This window comes from Magnusiomyces paraingens (assembly GCF_902498895.1).
Source record: "Magnusiomyces paraingens strain CBS 517.90 genome assembly, contig: contig4, whole genome shotgun sequence".
NCBI lineage: Eukaryota > Fungi > Ascomycota > Dipodascomycetes > Dipodascales > Dipodascaceae > Magnusiomyces > Magnusiomyces paraingens.
The window spans coordinates 1,431,484-1,458,431 of record NW_022474070.1 but is presented as its reverse complement, the minus strand read 5'-3'; the positions used below and the strand labels follow the sequence as shown (position 1 = coordinate 1,458,431).

General features: G+C 40.5%; 7 protein-coding genes across 7 annotated transcripts; 3 read left to right on the top strand and 4 right to left on the bottom strand.

The window, feature by feature from the left end:
* Positions 1-571: 571 nt before the first annotated feature.
* Positions 572-2,504, top strand: SAPINGB_P005232 (uncharacterized protein; the record flags this gene model as incomplete). Its single annotated transcript, XM_031999946.1, has 4 exons — positions 572-665; positions 728-752; positions 842-878; positions 939-2,504. The coding sequence occupies 4 exons, from the start codon at positions 572-574 to the stop codon at positions 2,502-2,504; spliced, it is 1,722 nt and encodes a 573-aa protein (XP_031855837.1).
* A 442-nt stretch (positions 2,505-2,946) lies between these two features.
* On the top strand, positions 2,947-8,730 carry SAPINGB_P005231 (uncharacterized protein; the record flags this gene model as incomplete). The annotated part of the gene is made up of 3 exons (XM_031999945.1): positions 2,947-3,781; positions 3,851-4,253; positions 4,311-8,730. 3 exons carry the CDS (start codon positions 2,947-2,949, stop codon positions 8,728-8,730), a joined length of 5,658 nt encoding a protein of 1,885 aa, XP_031855836.1.
* Positions 8,731-8,843: 113 nt separating this feature from the next.
* On the bottom strand, positions 8,844-10,530 carry SAPINGB_P005230 (uncharacterized protein; the record flags this gene model as incomplete). Its single annotated transcript, XM_031999944.1, has 2 exons — positions 8,844-8,990; positions 9,049-10,530. The coding sequence occupies 2 exons, from the start codon at positions 10,528-10,530 to the stop codon at positions 8,844-8,846; spliced, it is 1,629 nt and encodes a 542-aa protein (XP_031855835.1).
* Positions 10,531-11,716: 1,186 nt separating this feature from the next.
* On the top strand, positions 11,717-16,080 carry SAPINGB_P005229 (uncharacterized protein; the record flags this gene model as incomplete). Its single annotated transcript, XM_031999943.1, has 2 exons — positions 11,717-13,143; positions 13,191-16,080. 2 exons carry the CDS (start codon positions 11,717-11,719, stop codon positions 16,078-16,080), a joined length of 4,317 nt encoding a protein of 1,438 aa, XP_031855834.1.
* Positions 16,081-16,229: 149 nt separating this feature from the next.
* Positions 16,230-16,960, bottom strand: SAPINGB_P005228 (uncharacterized protein; the record flags this gene model as incomplete). The annotated part of the gene is made up of 2 exons (XM_031999942.1): positions 16,230-16,636; positions 16,744-16,960. The coding sequence occupies 2 exons, from the start codon at positions 16,958-16,960 to the stop codon at positions 16,230-16,232; spliced, it is 624 nt and encodes a 207-aa protein (XP_031855833.1).
* Positions 16,961-20,993: 4,033 nt separating this feature from the next.
* Positions 20,994-23,934, bottom strand: SAPINGB_P005226 (uncharacterized protein; the record flags this gene model as incomplete). The annotated part of the gene is made up of 6 exons (XM_031999941.1): positions 20,994-21,737; positions 21,863-22,038; positions 22,370-22,439; positions 22,519-23,038; positions 23,277-23,478; positions 23,751-23,934. 6 exons carry the CDS (start codon positions 23,932-23,934, stop codon positions 20,994-20,996), a joined length of 1,896 nt encoding a protein of 631 aa, XP_031855832.1.
* Positions 23,935-24,184: 250 nt separating this feature from the next.
* On the bottom strand, positions 24,185-25,977 carry SAPINGB_P005225 (uncharacterized protein; the record flags this gene model as incomplete). The annotated part of the gene is made up of 2 exons (XM_031999940.1): positions 24,185-24,763; positions 24,982-25,977. 2 exons carry the CDS (start codon positions 25,975-25,977, stop codon positions 24,185-24,187), a joined length of 1,575 nt encoding a protein of 524 aa, XP_031855831.1.
* Between the last annotated feature and the right edge of the window lie 971 nt (positions 25,978-26,948).

Below are 26,948 nucleotides of genomic sequence, written 5' to 3'. Positions count from 1 at the left end.
GAAAAAAAAAAAAAAAAAAAAAAAGATCTTTAATGATTTTTTTTTTATTTTAAAAGAACTCGAGGAAATAGAATTTTAATAATTATTTTTTTTTGTTATTTTTAGCAAAAGTTGCTCTGAAGGTATTATATATATATAGTAAATAATTTTAGCAATAGCAATAGCAATAACAGAAGCAGCAAAAGCAGCAGAAGCAGCGGTTATGCCTGAAGGCTTTTTTTTTTGAAGAAATTCTAAATTTCTTGGAATGCTTCAATAGGAATTATTACTATTATCTGTATATTATTACGTAAACTATTACATAAACCATTTAAGATTTATTACCAAGAGTCTAAATATTGCCGCATAATTCAGGTTAGGGTTTAACTTATTTTTTTAAAAAAAGGGTAACTTTAACATACCCAGTAACATTAAATATATATATTTATTTTTTTATTTTTTTATTTTTTTATTTTTTTACAATAACTTTGGGACTTTTATTTTAAACTAAAAGACGCCCCTCTTCTTTCCTTTCACTTCATTTCCGTTCAATTGCAAACTCACCACCGATTCTTCCCTGCGTTTCAATTCCATGGTGCGTAACCCCATCGGTCTCGCGGTGCTCAGAAACGCTATCCGGCTTCCAGGGGTGGTTGACTCTGGCGGGGTTCCGAATACCCCTTGGAGTAAGTACTCAACTGCTTAATATTCAGCTATTTATATTGTTTTTTACTAACTTTTCTCCAAGTTAACAAGGATCTAATTCCACTACCGTAAGCAAACATTTTGTTTTTTTGTTTCTTTTTTTTTTTGTAAATAAATAGTATAGTAATAATAAAACCACAGATCCTAACTCTAATAGACCATCGAGACGAACTTGGAATGACTGGGATTTCATTGTAAGTGAAATTTTACTCATTTAACTCATTTGACATCTCCAAAACTAATAACTCTTATAGGGGTTTTGGGCAGTTATCTCGCTCTCCATCTCTACATGGCAAGCATGCGCCGCTCTCCTTGAAACAGGTCTCAATATATGGCAAGCTATGATTGCATGTATTGTAGCAAAATTTTTGATTCTACTCATAGCAATTTCTCATGGATATCCAGGAGCAACATGGCACATTGGATATACGGTGCTTTCACGTGCAACTTTTGGACTCTGGGGATCCTATCTTGCGCTTTTCCAAAGAATTGTTCTTTGCACTGTCTGGTATGCGGTACAGTCTTTCACCGCCGCCCAGTGTTTTTCCGTCTTCTTATCTGCTATCTTCCCATCATTCTATCATCTTAGAAATACCCTCCCATCGTCCATACCTATGGACACCAAGCAACTCATTTCATTTTTTCTTTACCACGCCGTTTCAGTGCCTTTACTTCTTACCCCACCAGAAAGACTCAAAACTCCCTTTAAAGTTGTCTCAGCCATTTCCGCAATCACTATTCTTGGAACAGCCGTTGGATCCATCGTCCATGCTGGTGGAATTGACTCCAAGATCCTAGCTGCAATGCACACTCGTACAGAAACAATCGGATATGTTTTTGTAAAAGCTGTCAATACCGTCATCAATTCTCACGCAGTAGGACTCTCCAATCAGCCAGATTTTTCTCGCTTTGTAAGCAAGCCAGGCCAGCAAATCTGGGGGCAGGCGGTTTCCATCATGATTCTTGGCAATGTAGTTCCTCTACTTGGTCTTTTGGCCACTGCGGCTGCTTACAAGAGCTTTGACTCTCAATTGGGCTCAAATCTCTGGAATCCACCTGTAATCTTGACCTGCTGGCTAAATGAATCATACTCACCCAAGTCTCGGTGTGCCACGGCTTTTGCCGCTTTGGGATTCCTCATCTCAACCATGGGCCTTAACACAATTGATAATGGTATGTCTGGTGGAATGGATTTGGCTGGAGTATGGCCACGGTACATTAATATTCGCAAAGGGACCATCTTGATTGCAATTGTTTCTATTGCAATCCAACCATGGTATATTTTACAAAGTGCTACAATATTTCTCAGTGTACTTAGTTCTTACGGTTTGTTCCTTGGACCCATGATTGGTGTCTTCACAAGCGACTACTTTTGTGTCAAAAAATGCAACATAAAACTCTCTGATCTTTACTACCCTAGAACAAGCGATAACTCTGGTCGTAGCATATATTGGTATAGCCATGGCATTAACTGGAGGGCTTATTTTGCATGGGTCATTGGGTTTCTCCCAGGGATCTCTGGCGCAGCATCCTTAAATACAAACCTAACGAGTAAGTTACCGCGCCAAATTGTCCGCTTGTTTTCTGTTTCTTTTATTATTGGCTACTTTGTGGCCTTTTTTGCGCATTGGGGGATTTCTAAAGTTTTCCCTCCCTCTGGAATAGGCGAACATGACGCGCTGGACGTGTTTGGGACATTTACCGAGGAAGAAGCGCGTGCTCTTGGTGTGCAACCTCTTCCTTCTGCTGAGTCTGAGCCAGATACAGTTTTGCAGACTGTGGTTGCTGATAACGAGTTTAAATCTCTTACTGTTTTTTAATTTTTTTTTAATTTGTTTCTTGTTTCTTGTTTCTTGTTTCTTGTTTCTTGTTTCTTGTTTCTTGTTTCTTTTTTAAATATATATATATATATATATATATATAAAAACTACTACTATTAAGCCTAGAAATATGAGTTGAATGTTTAAATGTTTAAATATTTGAATGATTGAATATTTGAATATTTGAATAAATTTCTACTGCTTTTTTGTTGTGTTACATTACTTGTCGGCTGTTACAGCGGCACATACAAATAGCTGCGCCCCGCCTTGGCATTGTTGTCTCCTCCTCCCAAGTGGCCCCTCCGATGGCACCACCTGGTTTTTTTTTCTCTCTCTCTCTCATTTTTTTTTTTTTTTTTCCCTATTAACTGCCACCCATACACAAAACCACCCAACACTAACCACCACCTCCACCACCCAAGTATCTTGCAGAATCTGCCCAATGAGCCACGGATCTCCGCAAAGAAAGACGTCTCAAGGCTCTGGGCTTTCGTCGTCCTCTTCCGCTGTCTCGTTAAATACTTTACCAGACTCGGTGACGCGTCCTGTGCAACCCCAACAACCGCTTAACTCTGCTTCGATAGGGGGGGCATCCTCCGGTGACAATAGTGATTTCAACTTTACAGACCAGCCCGGAACACAGGCCGGCATAAATTCCGGGATTCCACAAGCTGGCTTTGAACAAAGTCCTTGGGCAACTTCTCCATACTCTGAAAATGATAATTCATCTTATTCCGGACTCGGTTATCAACCTTCAAATAGATACTCTTTTGATACGGCCCCCGGCCAAGCTCAAGTATCACGAACCCCGTCAAGATCCGTATCATCACCATTCCCATCAACACCATCATCCTCTTCACCCTCTTCTTATCCAATGCCAGCTGGAGCAGGGTTTAGTAGTCCGGACGTTACGCATCATATTCCTACTGTCCAACTTCCTCATCAATCCCCACCACCAATTCCAGATGCCCAGCCAGGCTACCTTCCATCTGACAGTGTTGTATACCATTTTGCTAATCCGCTTCAAACTCAAGACCAACAAACTCAATCGCATAGCTTCCATATCCGCAACAGCAATAATCCGGATAACCAGCAAACAAATACTGATCATCCGCATCAGGGACGAAGTCGTAGCTACAGTCTTCGCACTCAGCTTTTTAACAAGACTTTGAATAGAGATTCTGCACAGAATAATCTGCAACATCAGCAATTAGAACCGCCAGTTGAAGTAGCTGCTGATACATTGGAACCACAGCCTTTTGGCCCTAATAATACCAGTATGTCTTTTTTTTTCATTTTTTTTTTTTTCATTTTAAACCTTTAATTGTCTAACACAAAATTTAAAGAAATCACCGAGGAACTTTTATTCCCATATGATTCCTCAAATTCACACGCTCGAAACAAGGAATCTTCACGTCAAACTCCTTACTTTGCAGATGGTTCGGCTCAGAATAATGCCTTTTCATTCCATCAATCCTGGTCTTCCCAAAAATTGGCCCAGGTTGGCATCCGAGGCCGTCTCGACAAGGCCCTAAAGGCGACACGGGACTTTATCCTAAGAGTCAAAAAACCTCCCCCATCAAAAGGTGGTCGTGTCATTCCTTTGGCAATCTCAACCGATCAACCTCGTCTTATTGACAATCGCACAAACAAAATTTACATCGACAATGAAATCACTTCCTCAATCTACACTGTCTACAACTTTTTCCCACGCCAGCTTGCTGCTCAGTTTTCCAAGCTTGCCAATGTGTATGCTAATATTAATTTTTTTTTCTTTATTAAACTACATGTCTAACTTTTTTTTAGCTACTTTTTGGCGGTCTCAATCATGCAAATGATTCCTTCGTGGTCTACAACGGGTACATATACCACAATTATTCCACTTCTTTTCTTCATCTCAATATCAATGTTCCGCGAAGGTTTTGATGACTGGCGCCGCCATCGCCAGGACAAGGAAGAAAATAACCGTACTGTTTTAGTCGCTCGACTCAATAGTTCACGTATGAATGCCATGTATGCAACTTCTTCTACAAACTTGCAGAACCATACTCATGCGCATCGTGATGATGATGACGATGACGGCGAATCAACCGATGAAGAAAATGACCCCAATTCCCCCATCTCTTACGAAGAAGTTATTTGGAAAAACCTCCGCGTTGGCGACGTTGTCAAGCTTAACCAGAATGACTGGTTCCCAGCTGATATCATGCTACTTTCTTCCAAAGGTCTTGCAAACATTGCCTACATTGAAACAATGGCCCTTGATGGCGAAACAAATTTAAAAACTCGAGAACCGCATCCAGAGTTTGTCAAAAAGTGCTCTACCCATGAGGGCCTGGCGTCCTTGGATTGTACCGTCACTACCGAAGACCCAAATATTGATCTCTACAACTTTGAGGGTACCGTCAACATGGACGGTGAAGTTCATCCATTGTCTTCTTCTCACATTGTCTACCGTGGCAGTATTTTGCGTAACACACCCTCTATTCATGGCCTTGTTGTTTTCTCTGGAGAAGAGTCCAAAATTCGCATGAATGCCATTCAAAATCCCCGCACAAAAGCCCCTCGACTACAACAGTTTGCAAACCGTATTGTCATAGTCATGGTCTGTGTTGTCATTTTCCTTGCCGTCTTCTGCACTGCCGCCTCCAAAATCATGTATAAGCACCAGGGCTATTTGATGTGGTATCTCAAAGGTCTTGAGGTTGGTGTTATCCCCAACCTTATGGGTTTCATCATCATGTTCAATACGCTCATCCCGCTTTCGCTATACGTGTCTATGGAAATTGTAAAAGTGTGTCAGATGCTTATGATGCAATATGATCTCGACATGTACCATGAAGCCACAGATACGCCGTTTGAAGCTCATACTGCTACAATTAATGAAGAGCTGGGTCAAGTCAGTTATATCTTTTCAGACAAAACTGGTACGCTTACAGAAAATGAAATGGTTTTCAGAAAGCTTTCTGTTGCTGGCTATTCGTGGCTTCACGATTTGGATATCCAATTTGAAGCCCAAGGTGACAAGTTGTTTCATCATGTCAAAAAACCAGAGCGCAAGAAGAGTGTGCGCCATAAAAAATCATCAATGTCGATTTCTCGATCAAGCACTTCTCGGCCTAGTGCTGTTGGTAACCCACAGCCTCGGCCCAGTGCTGCTTCTGCAGCTTTAATACCCTCACGTGTTAGCACCGATCAAATTTTACAACAAGTGGCAGCCCTGCCGCGTAAAAGTACCAGTAACCCTGGGCGAACCAGCAATGTTGGACGTGCGAGTAATGTAGGCCGACCAAGTAATATTGGTCGCCCAAGCAACGCCGGCCGCCGAAGCGGGTTTGGACGTGCAAGCACCAATTCTCTTGCGCGCACTTCAAGTGTGCGCTCAACTTGGCGTTCAAATGCCGCTCCGGCAAAGGAGCAAAACGTACGTTCAACTTTGGAGCTACTTCAGTACATGCTGGCACATCCCAACTCGGTTTATGCTACTAAAGCTAGGTTTTTCATTCTTTCACTTGCTCTGTGCCACACATGTGTTCCAGATATTGATGAAAGTCGCGATGAAAACGGCGAAACACGTATCGAAAATCTTGAGTACCAAGCTGCATCCCCTGATGAACTGGCTCTTATCGATGCCGCTCGTGATATGGGTTTCATTATGATTGATCGACAACACCAATCTTTGACAATCCGCACTTATCCTCAAGGGTTTGAACGTGATCCATTGGATGAACAATACGAAGTTCTTGACGTCATTGAATTTTCTAGTGCCCGTAAGCGCATGTCCATTATTGTCAAGTTCCCAGATGATCGCATTTGTGTCTTTTGCAAAGGTGCAGATAATATTATTCTTGAACGTTTGCGCCTTGCTGATCTAGCTGCCGAAAAGGCTGCCGAAATTAACAAGCAGTCTTCGATGCGTAAGACTGCTGAGGCTGATTACGTGGTCCAGCGAACTAGTATGTCGAACCCTGATTTGGCTGCTGGGCGCCATAGTATTACAGGCGACCGCAGAAGTATTGCCATTGATCGCAATGATGTTTTGGGAAGTTTAGACGACTATCTCCAACATAGAGCCAATCCTGATGAAGAGGTTGAGGAGATTGCCGAAATTTCACGCAAGTCTATGTCGTTGTCTGCGCAACAGCGTTATGGCGATAATGCGGCTGGACCTTCTGGAAGAGTTTCTGGTGATTTACATCGCCCTCAAGCTCCTCAACAGTATCAACAAAACAATGATGATGATCCAGATTCCTTCCGTGCTGATGACCGTCTTGTCTTAAATGATGGATTTGTCATTGAGCGTACTTTAGAACACATTGAAGAATTTTCCACAGAAGGCTTGCGTACTCTCTTATACTCTTACCGCTTCATGGAGCACCAAGAGTATCATGAATGGGAGCAAGCATACAACGTTGCCAAGACTAGTTTGGTTGATCGTCAGCAAAAGATTGAGGAGGTTGCAGAGGAAATTGAGATTAATCTTGATTTGTGTGGTGCTACCGCTATTGAAGACAAGCTGCAGAGTGGTGTTCCTGAAGCCATTGACAAACTGCGTCGTGCTGGCATTAAACTTTGGATGTTGACTGGAGATAAGCGCGAAACTGCCATCAACATTGGTTACAGTTGCCGTTTGATCAAAGATTATTCCACTGTTATTGTTTTGCGATCAGATGAAGGAGATATTTCCGCGCAAATGACGGGTGCCATGGGTGAATTGAGTCGTGGCAATGTTGCTCACTGCGTGGTTGTTGTCGATGGTGGTACATTGACAGACATTGAGAAGGACATGACGATGATGACATTATTTGTGGAACTTGGCGTCAAAGCCGACTCTGTGATTTGTTGCCGTGCCAGTCCCTCGCAAAAGGCTGCCATGGTTTCTGCTGTCCGCAAGAAGGTCAAGACTGCAATCACATTGGCTATTGGTGATGGTGCTAATGATATTGCAATGATTCAAAGTGCAGATGTGGGTATTGGCATTACAGGCCGTGAAGGTTTGCAGGCCGCACGTTCGTCTGATTATGCCATTGCCCAATTCCGATTCTTGCTTAAGTTGCTACTTGTCCATGGTCGTTGGAATTATGTGCGTACATGCAAGTATATCTTGGGTACATTTTACAAGGAAATCTTTTTCTACCTGACTCAAGCAATTTATCAGCGCAATGTCATGTTTACGGGCACATCTGCATATGAGACTTGGTCGTTATCCATGTTTAACACATTGTTTACCTCATTGCCCGTTATTTGTATTGGAGTTTTGGAAAAGGATCTTAAGGCGTCAACTTTGATTGCTGTTCCTGAGTTGTACACCAAGGGCCCCCGCAATGAAGGGTTTGATTATTATATTTTTTCTGGTTGGATTCTTATTGGTGCCTCTCAGAGCGTTATTACTTCTTTCAGCACATACTACATTTACGGCCACAATTTGATTAAGGAAAATACCATTTTCCCATTTGGTGTTATGATGTTCTCTACAGTTGTTATCATGGTTGTGATTAAACTGCAGCTTTTGGAGATGCACAGCAAGACATTTATCAACTGGGTAGTAATTGTTATTTGCGTTGGCGGATGGTTCCTTTGGAACATGTTTTTGTCTTTTGTCTACGACAAGAGTCCTTCTAAGATTTACAATGTTCACAATGCCATTTTCAAGTATTATGGCCGTGATTTGGCATGGTGGGCCTTATTGGTTGCAATTGTTGTCATGTGTGTTTTGTATGATTTGATTTTACAAACCGTTCGCGCCATGGTGCGACCAACAGACACAGACACTTTCCAGGAATTAGAGAAGTATTTACCAGTACATCGACGACTGCAGCAGGAGGCTTACCCGGAACTTGTGCAAGGCTGGACCGTGGGCAAGTTCCGCGAAGAACCTGAGATGCTGAACTTTTTGGCTGCTGGGGAGTCCGAGGCGTATCCGTACGCATTTTCTCGCGACAGCGGCGTGGCATCGACAATTGGCGAGGAATACAATGGCCCAATTGGAGCTGGTGAAATGAGCCAACAACATGGAGCCAACAGAGACGCGCAAAATCCAGGAAACTATGGCTTTGGAGGAGGGCCCTCAGATGAGTATAACCTGGATACATTGTCTGTGACGCGGCCGAAGCGTAAACGAGATAAGATTAAGCAAAAGCTGCGGTTCGCACCACAGCCTACGACAGTGGAAGACGAGCGCGAAGTGCAGGAGATTTTACGTCGTCGGCAACTCCAAATGGATTAAAAAAAGGGACATGTATATGGATTTGCGAGAAAGGGCAAATAAATAAAAAAAAAATGAAATGATATAAATGAAAGTGAGAAAAAAAATATATGCAAATAAAGATTATACTATTTTTACAGGAGAGGTTGTCTAGGAGAATCAGCACCAAAATCAAGGTACTCTTGTTCAAGTTGAGATCGAATGTATGGGTCGCGAGTAGATGTGTGAGTATTGAGGAAGGGGCGATAGACCAAAGGTGTTGGGTCTGTGATGACGGGGTACTATGAAGGTTATACAAAAGTTAGAAAAGAGGTAGTTAAAAGTTGAGATAGTACATACATTGTAATCGCCGTAGGGCAAAGTGCGAGCCTGAGCGTAAAGAGCATTGTCTGCATCAAATTCTTGCTGGGAAAGAAAGGGTTGTTCCAAGAGCGAATCTGGAGCAGGAGTTGACCCGGATATAGTTGCTGTTATTGTTGAAGATTCCTGGTTTGATGTTGTACCATAGGACAGTTGAGTAGCTTGGCCTGGACTTAATAATGGGCTTGAGCTAAAGAGTGATGATGTGGGAGAAGTTGTGCCAGCTACTACTGTTGTTGCAGTATCTGAGGAACCTGTGCGCGCGTGACCAGGCAAAAATGGAGGAGGAATATGAAGAGGGCCTCCCGTGGACGCCACGATTATTGGAACTTGCGGGGCGGCTGGGTCCGGTAGCCAATACTTTGATTTGCCGCCAGCTTGGTAGCGCAGTCCGTGGGCTAGGCGGGCATTGCGAGAACGGGAGTCCGGGTGTTCGAGAACAGTTTCTATAGAGTCAAACTGACGGTAAGTGTACTTGTCACCGGAAAAGGTTGCTTTAAAGTCAAGCATTAGATCAATGGTGCCAAAGGCGTCACGGGCAGCAGCTGGGAGTCGCATGCGGGCACAGTGGGCATAAGCAGGCCCGGTAAAATCTTTATAAGAAAAGGCATACCAGTGGCCAATGGCAAAACCAAGCATCTCCGTGCACATGAGAGCATGCTGGATGGCGGTTGCAATATTGTTGGGGGTATAGTAGCCGACATCATGAATTATACCCAGCCAAACTAGGATGGAAAGAAGAACGCCTTGCCAGTAAGAAAAAAAGATGATAACTTTGACACAAAGAAATTTGGGGAAAGGATCAAACGGCTGAAGATCCTGGAAAAGGCAGTACCAGAATAATGCAAGAGAGTATAAAGACATTGAGATAGAGATGTTGTAGATGATGCCGATCCACATATACCCGGAGCGCAGACCCAGATAGTTTTCCTGGTATGTTCCTGTGAGTCGCATAATAAGAATTGCAACCGAAAGAACGGGCTTGATCCAGACGTATTGTAAGACCCCGCGTTTAATGTACAGGAATGTGTAAGGGTCGGAGATGTCGACTGGGTTTAGGAGATGTTTGAATGGCCATGGGTGAGGTTTGGGAGATCTACCTAGGGTAATTGAAACAATACGACGCTCACCTCCAAGCATATTTGTGAGGAGTGAGAAGAAGGTGTAGATAACGAGGGCTTCGTAGGCCTCTTCTATGGGGTCGAGAACGGATGAGAAAGCGGAGGCTATGGGACCCGATACGAGGCCCAGCCAGCTGGACAGTGCGTAAAGCGGGAGGAGAAGCAAGATGCGGACAATTAAGCGCTGAGTATGAGGACGGCGATAGTTTTTGAGGTGGAGAAGGATGCATGTGAAGGAGATGATGGACGCGGCCAGCGCGCAGGTTCCGGCCAAGGATTTGATTGCACGGGGCAAATGGAACGGGTCCATGGGCTGCTGCGACGCGAAAGAGTCGCTCATGGCATGAATGCTTATTTGAGAAAGTTTATAACTAGAGATCAGGTAAATGAGAGAGGAGGAAGCTAAAAATTAAAATAAAAAAAAAAAGGAGGACTTTTTGTAAGTTGCTTGTTGAGATGAAGGCTATGAGTGGTTCTATTTGTTTGGGTGGAAGTCCACATTGGTGATGTTGTGAATGGATGGGAATGGCGGTGTATATATCACGTGACAAATATAGATATTATATCAGAGTGACGAAAGGCTGGTTTAAGCAAATTGGAAGGTTGCTATCAAGATAGAAAAGGTATTTAAAGGGATTTCTGAACTAACAATCTTAAAAACTTAATGAATTCAATCATAGAAATTGTTTTTTTTTCTTCCTCACCATTGAAATAGTTAAAGTCTTTAAAAGTTTTTTATTTTATTTTATTATTTTTTATTATTTTTTTTTCTGTTTGTATAAATGATTTAAGTCTTCTAGAAGTGATAAAAACGGTCGTGCGGCTTCTTTTAGCTTGTTTTAAACAAGACTAGTTGATAGAATCATTCGGGTTTAGGAATTGCAGAAAAACTGGAGCAAAAAAAAAAAATTAAATAAATTTTTGTTTTACAGTCTAATTTAATTGATTTTTTACCAATTGACCATATTTAAAACTTTCAAATCTTTTTTTTTTCTATTAAAATTAATTTTTTTTGGAGTATTTTAGAAATAAAAAAAAAATAAAAAAAATAAAGATATAAAAAATCTCAAGTGACTAATATATGACTAATTAATACATAAAAAGTTTCCCAACATTTTATTTTTATTTTTTTTTTCTGTCAATTCCTCGAAATCAATTTGAAAATCGAAACTTCTCAAACAAAAAATGAAAAAATGAAGTTCACGTCTTTTTCATAAAAAATAACAAATTAAAAACTCTTCTTAATCAAATTTTTCCCTCCTTACAAATTTCTTTAAAATCTACCTTTTAATTGCTACATTTGCCTTTTTCATTTGTTTTTTTTTTTTTTTTTTTTTTTTTTTGTTGTCGTTCCTGTTGCTGCATGATAAACATCCCTTACTGTTTACAAATAATAATCACCACTTTTTTGCATTAAAATTCTTTTGCTTCCAACCTTTTCCTCTTAACGACCTTCCACCAAACTACCCACTATATATTATATCCAGGAATCCTTTGAACTATCCCTTCTACTCTCTTTATTCACCATGTCCCGATCGGTCCTGGACGCTCCTCGGGCTCAGCATCCTTCTATTCACACACCATCCGTCCCGGCTCTAGGACCACCACCTCAACCACGGCGGCTTTCTTCTTCACATTCAGGGGCTACCACAGCTACACCACCAATAACAATAACAACAACAACAGCTCAGCATCAACAACAACAACAACAACCAATCCCACCCTTGGTAAACCCTTCGCCTACCCGATTAGATACCCCACTACATGTTCGAAGACAAAGTCCTGGTGGATCTCCGCAATTGACTGTTAAACGCGTCATTGGCACAACAGTATCAACCTCTGCAGGCTTTGCTTCCGCAACAAACTCCATTGCATACACCGCTGGCGCCGGTGTCGTTTTACTCCAGCTTAGTGAGACGTCTCCAGTTTGCATTAAATCCGAGCGTTTTTTCTGTGCCCCCCCTAAACCCTTTGCATCTTCATCCTCATCCTCTTCTTCATCCTCTTCTTCCCTATTACCTACACAATTACCATTTACTGCTTCGTCTTCGCTAGAATGTTCGACAAAAGATGGCCGACGAGACGCATTTTCATTCCCCATTTCTTATACCCCAGTGGTTATTAAATCTTCCACACATGGAATTGGCATTCAGGGATCCGATGACCCATCTTCATCTTCTTCTGGAATCACTAGATCCACCTCTGCTTCTGCATCACTTGCATCCATAGCTTCAACTTCCGCTTTATCTTCTCAATCACTTTCTTCCAAGGACAAAATCAAAAGCACTACCTGTGTAGCCATATCCCCAGACGCTAAAATATTGGCTGTTGGTGAAACTGGTTATAACCCCCATATCCTTGTTTATTCCCTAGCCCCAGACTCTTTGCGCATACCTCTTTTAATGCTTGGAGAACATCGATTTGGAATTAAACGGCTTTCCTTTTCACCCTGCGGACGGTACCTAGCTACCTTAGGTGTTACCAATGATGGATTTCTGCACATTTGGCGGTTGCTCCCCCGCGACCAAACGGCTATTCTTCATTCCTCAAACAAATGTCTTTCCACTGTAAATGCCATGGCTTGGATGACTGGTTCAAACAGTGTTCTTATAACAGCTGGAATTCGTCATTTACGTGTCTGGCACCGACCGTCAACCGACGATTCCTTCATTTCTGCTACAAACCCTTCAGTCTTACAATGCAGAAATGTTGTTCTTGGGACTTTTAGCAATGTAACATTTGTATCAATTGCTCCCATCTCGCCCAAACTAGCGCTGGTCGCTACAGATCGCGGTGAAATCGGACTTGTTACCCTCAATTCTGCCAACGAGTCAGAAGACTCAACAGTAGGGTCCTTTTCTCTTCAGTATACAGTAAACTTTGCCATTTCCTCGATTCACTTTGATTTCAATGACCAAACACTTTGGATCACTGGTCCTGAAGATGAATTAAGGTATGTGAAAAACTTTTTTGTTGTGTTTCCTGTCTAACTTTTTTTAGGGCTGTTCCTCTCAAAACAATACTTGATCCAAACAATAATTTAGAACAATCACCAGTATCTATCAAAGAGTTGACTACTACAGACTCCTATATTTTAGCCATGTCAGTAATAACAACTAATTCATCAGTGATTCGGCTCACGTCTCACAATGAACTCAAAATTACAGATTTTAACAAAACACAACTAAGTGGTACCGAAGGCATTACATTTATCGAGCAAACACTGAGGCTTTCTAATAATGGCGGTATCCGTGGCCTTAAAAGTACCGTGGACAGCCGGTTTATAACATGGTCAGACTCAGGGCTTGTGCGTGTTTGGAACAAAAACGCTGAATGCGTGGGCCAAGTAACCATTAATGTTCATGACGATATTGACAAAATGGCCTCAACATACGAAGTGCGCGAGGATTTCCCCAATTTTCTTTCCAAAGCCGTGGCCACCAAATCAAACATGGTAGTGAGTGGCGACCGGCACGGCGTACTGCGAATCTCGGATAAGAAGAGTGGAGCTGTAGCCCAATACTTTCACGCCCATGGCTCAGAGATTGTAGGGATTGCATATGGGTACCGAGCTGTTAATAAAGACGAATACCTGGAAATTGTAACTACTAGCGGGCGCGACCGTACAGTTCAAGTATTTCTGAAAGAATACAATACACCTGTGAGTAATTGGACGTTGCTTCAGACATTGGTGGGCCACAAAAGTAGCGTCAATAAGGTACTTGTTGTAAACAACTGCGAGTACATCTTATCGTGTTCCAATGATCGGACTGTGTCTGTACACAAGGCTGTATTTTCAGACAGTGACGCAGGGCGCCTGGTTGCATATATGCCAGAGCGCATCATTACTCTCAAGTCAACCCCGTGTGATCTCCATGTTAGCACTGTTGGCGAGCTCATTGTGTCTTGCAATGACAAGAATATTTATGTGTACAAGTTTCCTGGGAGTGAATTGACAAGAACATACAAGACTACTGATGAGAAGGGCGATGCGGTGGCTCTCAAAGACATTGCGATTGCACCTGTTCGAATCGAAGCTTCTGAAAACAAATACATGATCCACACATGTCTTGTAGGCATGGGTGCCGACAAGAGTATTCGAGTATATGACCATAAGACTGGGCAGCACATTTGCAGCGATTGGGGACACTCGGAAGGCGTTTCCGGCTTAGAATTGGTTGGTAGTGAAGTTGTGGACGAAGACGAACACTGGACACTGGCAAGTAGCGGCAATGACGGATGTGTTTTTGCGTGGGAGCTAACGGGACTCACACAATACTACAAGCGCACATACCATTCTCGGCGAGGCCCTGTTGGTGGTAACACGTTTAGTAGACTCAATACAACATCTTCACCGGTATTGCATGCGCCAACATCGAGTTCTAGCAGTGGATCAGCTCCGTCAAGTGCTGGAAGTGCAAGTAACGAGTCACCTACGAGAACGCCGCCTATTTCGGCCAACACTGGGGTGCCTGTACGCAAAGTTATTTCCAAGGCAGAAATCAATCGGTTTTTGAACAAAACTGGCGGGGATACAACAAGCTCTAATTCAAGCACTGCGGCAAGTTCCACTGCCGTTGGGCGGCGTAAAACACTCCCCACCCTTTCGTCATCACGAAGCACGTCTGCGTTATCGTCAGTGCCTCACGAAGCACCTGCAACTCTTTCGCGATCCAGCAGTTTACAAAAGATCAACGAGGCACCCTCAATTCGGATCAAAAGCAAGGTACTTGAGCGCCAACCTGAGTCGCCATCCAAACCGTCGTCACAGGTTTTACGCACCGGGTCGATAGGGTCTCAGAGCGGCAAAGCGAGCGTCACTAGGCTTGTGCGGTCTCCAGCAACTAAATCAATCAGTCATGAATTGGGGAAGTCTGATGGCTCAGGAGGAAGATTGCCTGTGCGTGCGACGCGCAGTAGTACCGTGACTATTGGAGAGTCCTCGGCAGCTGGTCGTAATAGTAGCGGTGCGGCAGTTGCAGCGGCCACGATGGCGGCAGCTAGTACGCCTAGTATCAGTCCTGTGCGGCTGCGCACTTCTGTATCGTCTAACTCAATTTCTAGTCTCAAGAGTCCAACAACACCCACAAGCAACAGTACCAAGGCAATTTCGCGGTCTTCCTCTCCAAGCGTTAATAATATGCCCCCATCAGTGACTTTACGCAAAACTGGGCTTGTTCGGCGGTCTGCCACCGAGTCTGGGATTTCTAGTAAAGTTATGGGAAGTGATGAGTCTAAATCCAAATCGGTGAGTGGGAGCCCAGTGGAAACAGGAAGCCGGCGGACGTCATCGTCACGACACAGTTTGGTTAGTGAGCCGGAGAGGAGTGCATCATCAATACGGAGTCCGAGCACAAGCAGTACTGCTAGCCGGCGAAGTAGTGTTGGTAGTGTGAGTTCTCTGTCAAAGAAAGAAAGCAGAGATATGAGCGCTGGGAGTACACCTGAACTTAAACCTGTGTCATTGACTCGTGTAGAGGAAGTCAAAAGTGTGCCAGGACAGGTTGTTGCTGTACCTAAAACGCCGACCACTCCGACGACAAAGGCAGCAACAACAACTCTGACAATAAATTCGCAGAGCACTGTAGGTATGGAATCTGAAGCCATGCATTTTGGACTGTGTGCAACGCTTGCAGAGGTTCGTGCAGTGTACGGAGCTCAGCCGCAGATTTTCACAAGCGAGGAGGTGGGTACGTTAATTCGAGAGATGACAATGACACTTGCAGTGCTCAAAGGAGAGGAAAAGAAAGAAGAGAAGGAGATTGAGAAAAGTAGTGATAGAGATGATAATATTTTTGGAGGGAAAAGTATGGAGGAAATTATAGAGAAAGTTGGGGATCGACTGGGAGAACGAGTGTGCCAGTTGATTAGCTCGAGGTTAGAGAGGTGATAGATCAAGGAGGAAATATAGATGTTTGTTTTTTTTTTAATTGAAAAGTTTCTTTTTGTTTCTAGATTTAATTTTAATGATTTGTTTGTTCTTTGTGAAGAGTTTAAAGATTATTTATATATACAGATGAGATGGGAACAGAATGAGTATTATCGTCGAGATACCGGTGTCCAGCCGGTAGGTTTAAAGACGTCAGAAGGGTTTGATTGTTGTTGTTTAAGTTTTTCGTCAGCCTTGACCAGAGGACTTGGTGTGGGTTCTTTAGTAGTTTCTTGAATAGGTTCTTGTTGTTGATGACTTTTTGAAGCTTCTTGTTGAAGGTCATCTAGAGAGATTTGCGGTGGTTGTTCTTGTTCTTGTTGTTTGTGGTTTTTAAGCAACATTTCCAAAGACGAAGTTTGAGCAGACTGGTCATTCTTCAAGGGAACGCTTTGCCAACGTTGTTCAGCTTCCATTACACGGTACTTCAAAAGCTCCTGGCGCTGTTTGTCAGCAGCCAATTCTTCAAGGGTTGGGTATGTTGGTCGTGCAAATCGAAGCCATTGCATCCATTGAGCTAAATTATTATTATTATTATTATTATTATTATTATTATTATTATTATTATTAGATATTAAAAAGAAGACAAAAAAAAAAAGAAAAAAAATAGACAAAAATACATACGAGGCATTTTATAATCAACCCAGTTCTTTCTGGTTTCACGATAATCCACAATTCGACGGGGTCTCAATGGGTTATTGGGGTTGAAAAACTCCCAGTAGGTGTTACCATCAAGATCGTAGCCAATAAAGAATTTCTTGCGGAAAGGCACGTTACGAAGGGCCCTCCATTGATGGTAAAGCTGAGTAAACCGGGGGACTTTATCTTTAATGAGTTCCATGAGGGATTATGGCTGAAGTTATGATCTTATCGAACAAATAAGTATTGAGTTTATTTTTTATTTATATTTTATTTTTTTTTTTTGGTGCGGTTAAATTTTTAGTGGAAGCTGCTGAGTGTTGAGAATATAATTGGTGATTATATGGGTTAGGGCTTGAGAATGGAGGTTTTTGTTTAAACGGAAAATAGTTCTACGGCTGAATAATCTCCACACACACACACACACACAAACACAAAAAGGTCTGCTGACCACACCGCCCGCCATTGCCGCCGTACAAAAATTTAAGTCTCAACCAAAAAAACGAAGACATTTAGGTCTCTCCACCTTTTTTTTCTATTTTAAAAATATAAGAACTACTACCAATCCCTGTGTTATCTTAATCAAAATAACGAATCTTGAGTTTGTTTGTTGTTTTATTGTTTTAATTTTTTTTTCAAAGCTTTGTCATACATATATTATTGATATCCATTTAAGACACTACTAATAAAACTCACATTCTCTCTGTTCAATGGAAGTCATTGATGCACCAGAAATCCAATCGCAAACTAATCAACAAGACTCAGATGCTCCTCTACAAGCAGCAAAATCATTGCCGGTCAAGGATAAGGGGAAGAAACGTACTGGATCAATTACGGTAGGAGTGTCTAGCAGTATCAGCTCTATTCCTCAGCAATCTACTACTCATAAGTCTGGTAAGTTTTGATATCAATTGCTTGAATTCTATCTAATTATTTTCATAGACTCTGTGACGGCGCTACCGGGGAATACAAGTGGCCCAGATACCCCAACTTTGGGGGCCAACAGCATTACGACTAATCCGACCACCACACAAACCCAGCTGTCCTCTCGACGGCGCAAGAACTTTGACGAAACAGAAGACTTGTCATACGTGTCGCCGCAGCCCATAACTTTGGAGGACCGCAGTGCTTCTCAGGATCCTCAAAGTGTCGGTGTATGGGCCAAAGATGTACATGTGGGAAACTACACGGTAATTCAAGGAAATACAAAGCTTGGAGCATATGTAGTGTGGACTGTTGAAATTGAGGTATTGAAACCAGTGGAAGAAGAGGAAGAAGGTTGCGGAGATGATAGTGTGGGGAAAAAGAAGAATAAAAAAGCCGGTAGCGGAATCGGAAGTGACGATGGAAGTGATTCGGAACCAGAACCAGGACCTCAGGATATTAATTGGTCGTTACATTCGCCACATATACCCAACTCAGAGGGCCCACTGTCGCCCACAGTTTCAAGTACTGGAAGCAATGGTACCCCTGCGCCCAGCAAAAATCAGAGTCCACAGATTCAGTCTCAGATTGGACAGGTGCCTATTCCACATAGCCACTACAACGGGGTGCACCAAGTGATTACGATTCGCCGGCGGTACAGCGAGTTTTACACATTGCGAGAGAGGCTGTGGTATGCGTATCCGCGGCAGCGCCATGGGATTCCGGAGCTACCACCGAAGAGCGTGGTGAGCAAGTTTCGAGAAGGATTTTTGGAGAACCGGCGGCGCGGGCTTGAGTTTTTCTTGTTAACAGTGCTATTGAATCCGGTGTTTGCGCGGAGTCCCATAGTGAAAGAGTTTGTCAGGGGAGAGAGGAGGTAGAATAGTTGACGTAGTTTCTATTGAAAGTTAATGAGGAAGAAAAACAATGAAAGATTTTATACCGTGTAAGGTATTTTGAGTTGAACTTTGTCATGTCCAATACCTGAAAAATAGGCACTAATTTCAGAGTACAAGAATGAGGGGATAAATGATTAAAATTTATCTAATCTATTTTCACTTTTCTTTATCAACAGTTTAATTTTACAATCCAACCAGGCAAATATAATGCCAACAATTTCGTGTATTGCCATTGCAAGGATTGGTTTCATTGTATTAACAATCATCTTGAAGTAAATTTCCTTATCAATTCACATTATACCAAAATTACTGATCTAACTCTTTTGTAGAAAAACATCCAATGCACCTAACTTCAACGGTATACCATCATCCTTTGCTATAATGTGTTTCTTTATCAACAAGACAATTTTCACTAGTATGATTTTGATGTTAAGTTGGTTGTTTAAGAAAAAAAAACCCTTTTGTTTCATTATTTTTTGTTATTAAATCTCTTTTTTTTTCATTCACAGTAAGCAAATGCAATTTATTAAGTTTATTATTGTTAATATTTAAATATTATTAATTAATTTTTATTGTGTTTTATTATTTTTTGTTAGAATAAAAGGATTTTATTGAACATGATTTGATTGATTTCTATTCAAGGGTATTTTATTGAACATTTTAACGTTTGGTTTTGTTTGTTTGTTTGTTTGTTTTTATTCAAGGGTTATAGAACTATATAACATCAGCATCTGCGCTATCCTTTTATTGTCTGACTTATGTGACTTGCCGGTTTTCATTTGTACCTTTTTAGTACTGGTGGTTTCTGTTCTGTGCGTCTCCGGTAGCCCGGAAGATGGGCCCTGATGCCAGCTTACGAGGAACAGGGGGAACCAGTCTGTCGGTCCCAAAACCTTCCCAACCCATTTCCACTTATCTTCACGGACGCCCATGTATTTCTTAATCTCTTCCGTCAGAGATACGGCCCGCAATCACCTGCAGGCTATTTAGACTGTACGGAAGAGTCGGCATTCCTGTAACCAGGGTAGCCTATGGTTTTCAGTCTAGGTGTATACTCCCGTACACATCCTCAGGAAAAGGGGGTATTCTGGGAATCGAACCCAGTATCTTCCGCTTTCGAGCAAACGTGTTACCCTTTACACCATCCAGCCCTTTCCCCTATTCCCCCAATGAGTTTGTTTGTTTGTTTGTTTTTATTCAAGGGTTATAGAACTATATAACATCAGCATCTGCGCTATCCTTTTTATTGTCTGACTATGTGACTTGCCGGTTTTCATTTGTACCTTTTTAGTACGGGTGGTTTCTGTTCTGTGCGTCTCCGGTAGCCCGGAAGATGGGCCCTGATGCCAGCTTACGAGGAACAGGGAGAACCAGTCTGTCGGTCCCAAAACCTTCCCAACCCATTTCCACTTATCTTCACGGACGCCCATGTATTTCTTAATCTCTTCCGTCAGAGATACGGCCCGCAATCACCTGCAGGCTATTTAGACTGTACGGAAGAGTCGGCATTCCTGTAACCAGGGTAGCCTATGGTTTTTCAGTCTAGGTGTATACTCCCGTACACATCCTCAGGAAAAGGGGGTATTCTGGGAATCGAACCCAGTATCTTCCGCTTTCGAGCGAACGTGTTACCCTTTACACCATCCAGCCCTTTTCCCCCCAATGAGTTTGTTTGTTTGTTTGTTTTTATTCAAGGGTTATAGAATTATATAACATCAGCATCTGCGCTATCCTTCTTGTCGAGGGAAAGGGCTGGATGGTGTAAAGGATAACACGTTCGCTCGAAAGCGGAAGATACTGGGTTCGATTCCCAGAATACCCCCTTTTCCTGAGGATGTGTACGGGAGTATACACCTAGACTGAAAAACCATAGGCTACCCTGGTTACAGGAATGCCGACTCTTCCGTACAGTCTAAATAGCCTGCAGGTGATTGCGGGCCGTATCTCTGACGGAAGAGATTAAGAAATACATGGGCGTCCGTGAAGATAAGTGGAAATGGGTTGGGAAGGTTTTGGGACCGACAGACTGGTTCTCCCTGTTCCTCGTAAGCTGGCATCAGGGCCCATCTTCCGGGCTACCGGAGACGCACAGAACAGAAACCACCCGTACTAAAAAGGTACAAATGAAAACCGGCAAGTCACATAGTCAGACAATAAAAGGATAGCGCAGATGCTGATGTTATATAGTTCTATAACCCTTGAATAAAAACAAACAAACAAACAATATCCTTCTTGTCCATACTATATATTTTTTCATTTTGATAATAAACTTTTAATTTTGGCTTCAACATTGCATCTCCAACAGCCCGAAAATAAGTCCTGATGCCAGCTTACGAGGAACAGGGGGTTAAAAATAACCAAACCTTCCCAACCTATCTCCACTTGTCTTCATCAACGCTGTAATTGTATTTCTTAATCCCTCCAAGCAGAGATAAAGCTTACAATCTCTTGTAAGCCAGTTAAACTGTTTAAGAGAGTCGACATGTCCATCTCTGGAGATATCCGTTTCAGTCCTTTTCTTTCCTCTTCAAGCAAAGGACACTCAACTAAAATGTGATGAACTGTTTCCAGCTCTCCACATTTGCAGTTGTAACTATCCTTTTCAATTCCAAACTTTTTAAACCATGCGCCAAAGTTGCCATGGCCTGTGCGAAACTGAGTAATATTACTCAAGATCCTTCGACTATCTTTCTTCATGATCACTCCCGTAACCATTTTGGAAAGATTATCAGTACATTTCGACTCCACTGTGATATTATGATACCACAGATCCTTACTGCTGTTCCAATACATTTCTTGCCATTCTTCCATTGCTTGTTTCTTCAAAATTCCAATCGTCTGATTTTGTTGTTGTTTCAGTGTAAGAGGTTCAACCCTCTTGCATTTTCGTTTTTCATCCTTTTTAATCATATAGTCTCTATCATCTTTCGCCAACATGTAAAGCGTGGTTAGCTTTGCAATTGGAGATTTCTCAATCAATGTTAACAAATGACCATTAATAGGATTAGTTTTGCTAATATTTAGGTGTAAACGAATAGCTTTTCGTGCCACCATAAATTTTAGCCTAATACTATATGGCATAATACCAACTTCCTTTTGTAATACCGCAATAGGAGTTGTGCGATAAGCACCAACAATTCTTCTTAAAGCCATGTTCTGCATCACTTCCAACTTGTGGATTTCTCCTTTCAAGATTTTATGATGCCAAATTTCTAAGCCATATTCAACAATTGGTCTCACGCAAGCAATATACAGTGATCTGACTGCAGACCCTCGCATACCTTTTGCACGCCACCAAGATGCCAAATAGCACCAACAGCTTTTCTTGCTTTATTGATTTTATTCAAAATATGAGATTTAAAATCAAGCAGATTGTTCAAAGTAATTCCAAGCAATTTAACTTCCTTCTGGGGTTCACGAAGTTCTCCATTAGGTAAAGTAAGTTGCACTTTCTCATCTTTAGGTTTCACATTTTTTGTAAAATGAATAAAACCCAATTTATCACCCAAATCAATTTTGGTCATTCTTGATTTAGCCCAATTACAACATTTTTCTAATATGTTGCTTAAGCTTTTGGTATTTTCTTCAATTTTACCTTCAACGGTAATAGTCACATCATCAATAAAGCCAAAGGAGTTCCACCCCATTCTTTAATGGCATGATACATTGGTGTGGAATATATCAAAAAAGTAGTGGTGAAATAGGTGAGCCTTGCGGAATTCCAGTACTAATTTTTGCACTGATCCTTTTCTTCGGTCCATGAGCATACTAGCTTCTCTTTCACTTACAAATTGGTATGTCCAGTTTATAAGTGCTTTGGGTAGTTTCATATCCTCCATTGTGTCTGCCAATAAATTTCTGTTGACATTATCAAAAGCTCCTTGAATATCAATGAGCATAGCTGAAATTTTTCTTTACTAGTTTCAATTCTTTGGACAAGTTCCAAAACAGCATCAGTAGCACAATAACCTTGTCTTCCCCATATTGCTCTGGTGGAAGTAAGTGCGTTGTAAGTTTGGTCATTCTTTTTGTATAATTTTTTCCAGTACTTTAGATGGAATCTTAAGTAAGGAAATTGGTCGGTATGCTCTTGGCTTTGAATAGTCAGGTTTCTTAGGTTTAGGTATATAACAACAATAATGCCATGTCTCCAGACTTTTGGGTGGTATCCAAACTTCACACAAGCTTGGAGAAGCTTGAAAAACCTTTCCTTAAAGTCTTTATTCAGCCATGCCATCTTTAAAACTTTGCCAGTAATTCCATCGTCTCCTGGAGCTTTATCATTTGGGGTATCAGCCAATGCAGAGTCAACTTCATCAAACTCTAATTTTGGCCATCGAGAATCGTCGTCAATTTCAAACTCTCTATCAAGACCATGATCAATTTCAGGTAGAAGTGCCTTCCATATTTCATGTCTTTTTTCGTCAACAGTAGTAGTGAGAGTTCCATCTTCTTTTCTAATTTGTGGTATAATGGTATCATTGCTTTTTGGATTAATATACTTCAAAATCTTCCAAATGTCATTTCCTTCTAAACTAGACAAATATTTATTCCATTGCTCAGTACTTGCTTCACGCAAACTGTGGTCAAAAAAATTTTTCTAGCTTTTTTCGCCTCTTCAATTTTTGTCGTTTCAAAGCCAAAGAAGGTTGTCTTTGACGGGCTTCCCTTTTAGCTTCTAGCGCTTTTTCTAACTTCTCCCTTAATTCTTGATTCCAATAGCGTTTGGACTTTTTCATCACCTTAACTTCCTTCATCGACTTTGCCATTGCTCTTTTTACAACCTCCTCAAGAACTTTAGCTTGGTCATCAATTTGGTCAGTTGATTTTAGAGTTTTGTTATGCACATTAAAATCTTTAATGGCAGAAGAAAGCTCCTTGTCAAACTTTTCCCAATCTGCATTCTTAATATTCAATCTCTTCACCGAAGTAAAACTTCATCCCCGTTTTTACTCTGAGACATATAAATGTCCCCTCCACAATTGAGTGATCACTTAGTGTATTTTCATCCACTCCACTAAATGAAATTCTATGAAGTAAGTCCACTGAGCCATAAACCAAATCAATATTGGTTCTATTGTTGTATGTTTTTTTGATTTCTTGGAGTAATTAACATCATATCATTTTCATGTAGCCACTCAACAACTTCATCTGCTTCCGTATTCGGACCTGCCCTTGACTCCCATTCCTTGTGATGTAAGTTATAATCACCTGCAATGACAATCTTTGAGTATTGTTCCTTGATCTCCCGTTTGAGAAACTCAAAAACCGGTGGCTCAGGGTATTTCTTGGATGGTTTCGGTTGATTATAGACATTGACAATTGTAATGTCTTTAACCAAAATGGTAACCATATCTCGATTTGTAAACTTTTCAATTTTAGTAGTTAATGCTCGTAAGTCAGAGTTAGACCTAATGTAAGTAATTGCTCTGCATTTATTTTTTTCTTTTCCAGTTTCTGTAAAGATTGGGATCCAATCTTTATGTTTAATGGGCCCATAGTTGTTAAAGTAAGGTTCTTGTAATAACAAGATATCAGGTTCTTTTTTATCTAAGATAGTTTCAGTAATAGATTTCGATTTATGACAATTGAGTTGGAATACTTTATAATTCATTGGATGTAATAGAATTGTTTTCGTTTTCTTCCTCATTGGATTCATCTAGTTCTTCAATATTTGTTTCTTTCATCGGTTCATCTTGTGAGTCGTCAGTGGAAACAGGATGGGCCTCATTATCCTTTTTGTCTGATTCATTTTTCAATAATCGTATCTTATTACGCATAGCTTGGAGTTCTTCAGGAGTTTTTTTCCTGCTAATAAAAGGTCTAACTTTAACTTTTGTGTACTGGATAATAAGATTATCAGCACACTTTGCATAGTCTTGGGCATTTCTGAATGAAACCAATGCTGTTTGGGTAAATTGGTTTCTGCTAATGATTTTGGGTTCGGTATTCAAAACAATATGGTAATCATTAAAATTGTAGAGAGTTTCTTTCAAGTCTTCAATCGATGCCGTATTAGGTATTTCCTGAAGTACAGCCTTGTACCAAGAATCTGTGTCAAGCACTGAATAAGTAGAGTCAACTTTGGGGATCCATTCTGCAGCTTTATCAGCAAAATCTTTGTCATTAAGTTGAACATATAAATGCCCTTTGACAGTATAGCCTATTTCCTGAGCCACCGGCTTTTTGTGCAACCGCATCAATTTTCTTTCCAATCGCAGGGATATTAACTCTTTTCATGGTATCTGGAATTCTTATGCACACTCTAAAAGTGGGTTTGTCTTCATCAACTTTAGTTTCACGGTGTTGTTTTGAGCCTTCATAATGTCTTTCAACTTTGGAGTTGCTCCATTTGGAGTTTTAGGGTCAAAGCAAAAGGCAAAGTGTCGACTTTTCTTACCGCGCTCTTGATTTCCTTTTTTGCGTAGCTAAGTTCTTTGGTAGTTAAATCAGCCTTAGTTGAAATAGTTCCAACTTTGTATTCCATATTATCAACTCTTTTCTCAAGATTGTTGGTCATTTCTTTGAATTCCTTGATTTCAGTGTCGATAATTCTTTTGTTTCTTGCTTTTTCTTGAGACAAATCTTGAAGAGTCATCTTAGCTATTTCATCAGCTTTATGTTTCACTTTATCGCAATGATCCTTATTATCCTTAACTTCCTTTTTAAGTTTTTCAAACATTACATGTTTAACTTCTGTGTGAACCTGATTGTTTCTCAAAACATCAAGTTCTGAGCGAAGAGAATTCACTTGTCCTTCTGAAGCCTTAAGCTTTTCGGTCAAAGCAATGAGTTGTTTAGCTAACTCATTGTTTTTAAGTTCAAGATTTTGAAATTTTATTTCCCAATCTTCAATTGTAATACTCAAGTCTTCTTTAACAATAGACAATTCAACCAGAAATACATCCTTAAGTTTTAAGATGTATTCCCAGGCTTCAGAATTATCACCAAATGGATTTGCATCCGGCATGAGAACATCCATGTCACGTGATGGTGTTGCGTCAATTTCCACATCACCACCATCTGGTGAAGAGTCAAAGGTAGGGTTCAAGGTTGGACCAACATTCACAATAGGGGTTTCAACGGGGGTTTCGTGGTTTGAAGAAGCATTATGCTTATCATTCGATTCAAGCTTTTTGTGGATAGTTTCAATTTTTTTATGGGAGTCTGGTTTTTCATTATTTTTTTGGATTTTTGTCGAGGGTTTGATGTGATGAGCTTCATGAGAATGAGGTCCTCTGGAATGAGAACTTTCTTTCTCCTTCAGTTCAACAGCAATAATTTTTTGCATATCATTAATATTAGTCTGTTCATTATTATTGTCGGTATAATTATTGTCGGCAGGAGGGTCGCCGCCACTAAACGTGGTTTGGGTGTTGTTGGGGGGGTCTGACATGGTTTTTGCTTTCCCCCCAATGAGTACATGTTGTTGTTATACGCAAAAGGTGATCGTATGTATTATGTAGTCCATTTATTTATTGTTTTTCAACAAGTTAAAATCTCTCGATAGCTCAGTTGGTAGAGCGCGGGACTGTAATGGTACATTGTAATCCTGAGGCCGCGTGTTCGACTCACGCTCGGGAGAAAGCTTATTTTTTTTTTCTTATGTATATATATATTTTTTATAAGTTTATTTATATTTTGTTTTTTTTTTTTTTTTTATAAAAAAAACTGTTTGTGAAATAATTTTATTTTTTTATTTTTTTTATTATTTAGGTATTGAAATAAACACTTGAATAAGTTTAACACTATATGAAATTGATGTAATAATTAATTAATATATTATTTATTTAACATGATTAGTTAATTATCTAATTAGTTGTTTGTTTGTTTGTTGATTATTAAGATTTGTGCATTTGTCATCGAATAAATCGATTAAATCGAAGCAATCATAGAAGAAATTCTACGCGAGTCTATTTAGTAATGAAAAAAAAAAAAAAAAAAAAAAAAAAAACCTAATATATATATATATATATATATTTTTTTTTGATTAATAAATTAATTTGATATCTCGTGTCTAGTCGTTTGTTTTATTTTGTTTTCCATGTTTTTCTATTATTATTTATTTAATATATTTAATATATTATTTATTTGTATATTTAATATTTTTTTCAAATAATTGAAAATTCATAATCATTTTTACTTGCCACGTCAAAAAATAAAAAAAAGGTTCTAGACCGCTCACGTGACTGATTGATTTGATAAGCCCTCATTTATAACCACTCAATAAAATTTTTTTTTCTTTTTTTTTTTTTTTTCAAAACCTCCAAAACAAAATCATAAATTTTTTTTCTTTTGGCTTTATTACTCAATTTCATTTTATCATTCTCTTTAATAATTAATATATTAGAAATAGAAATAATTATT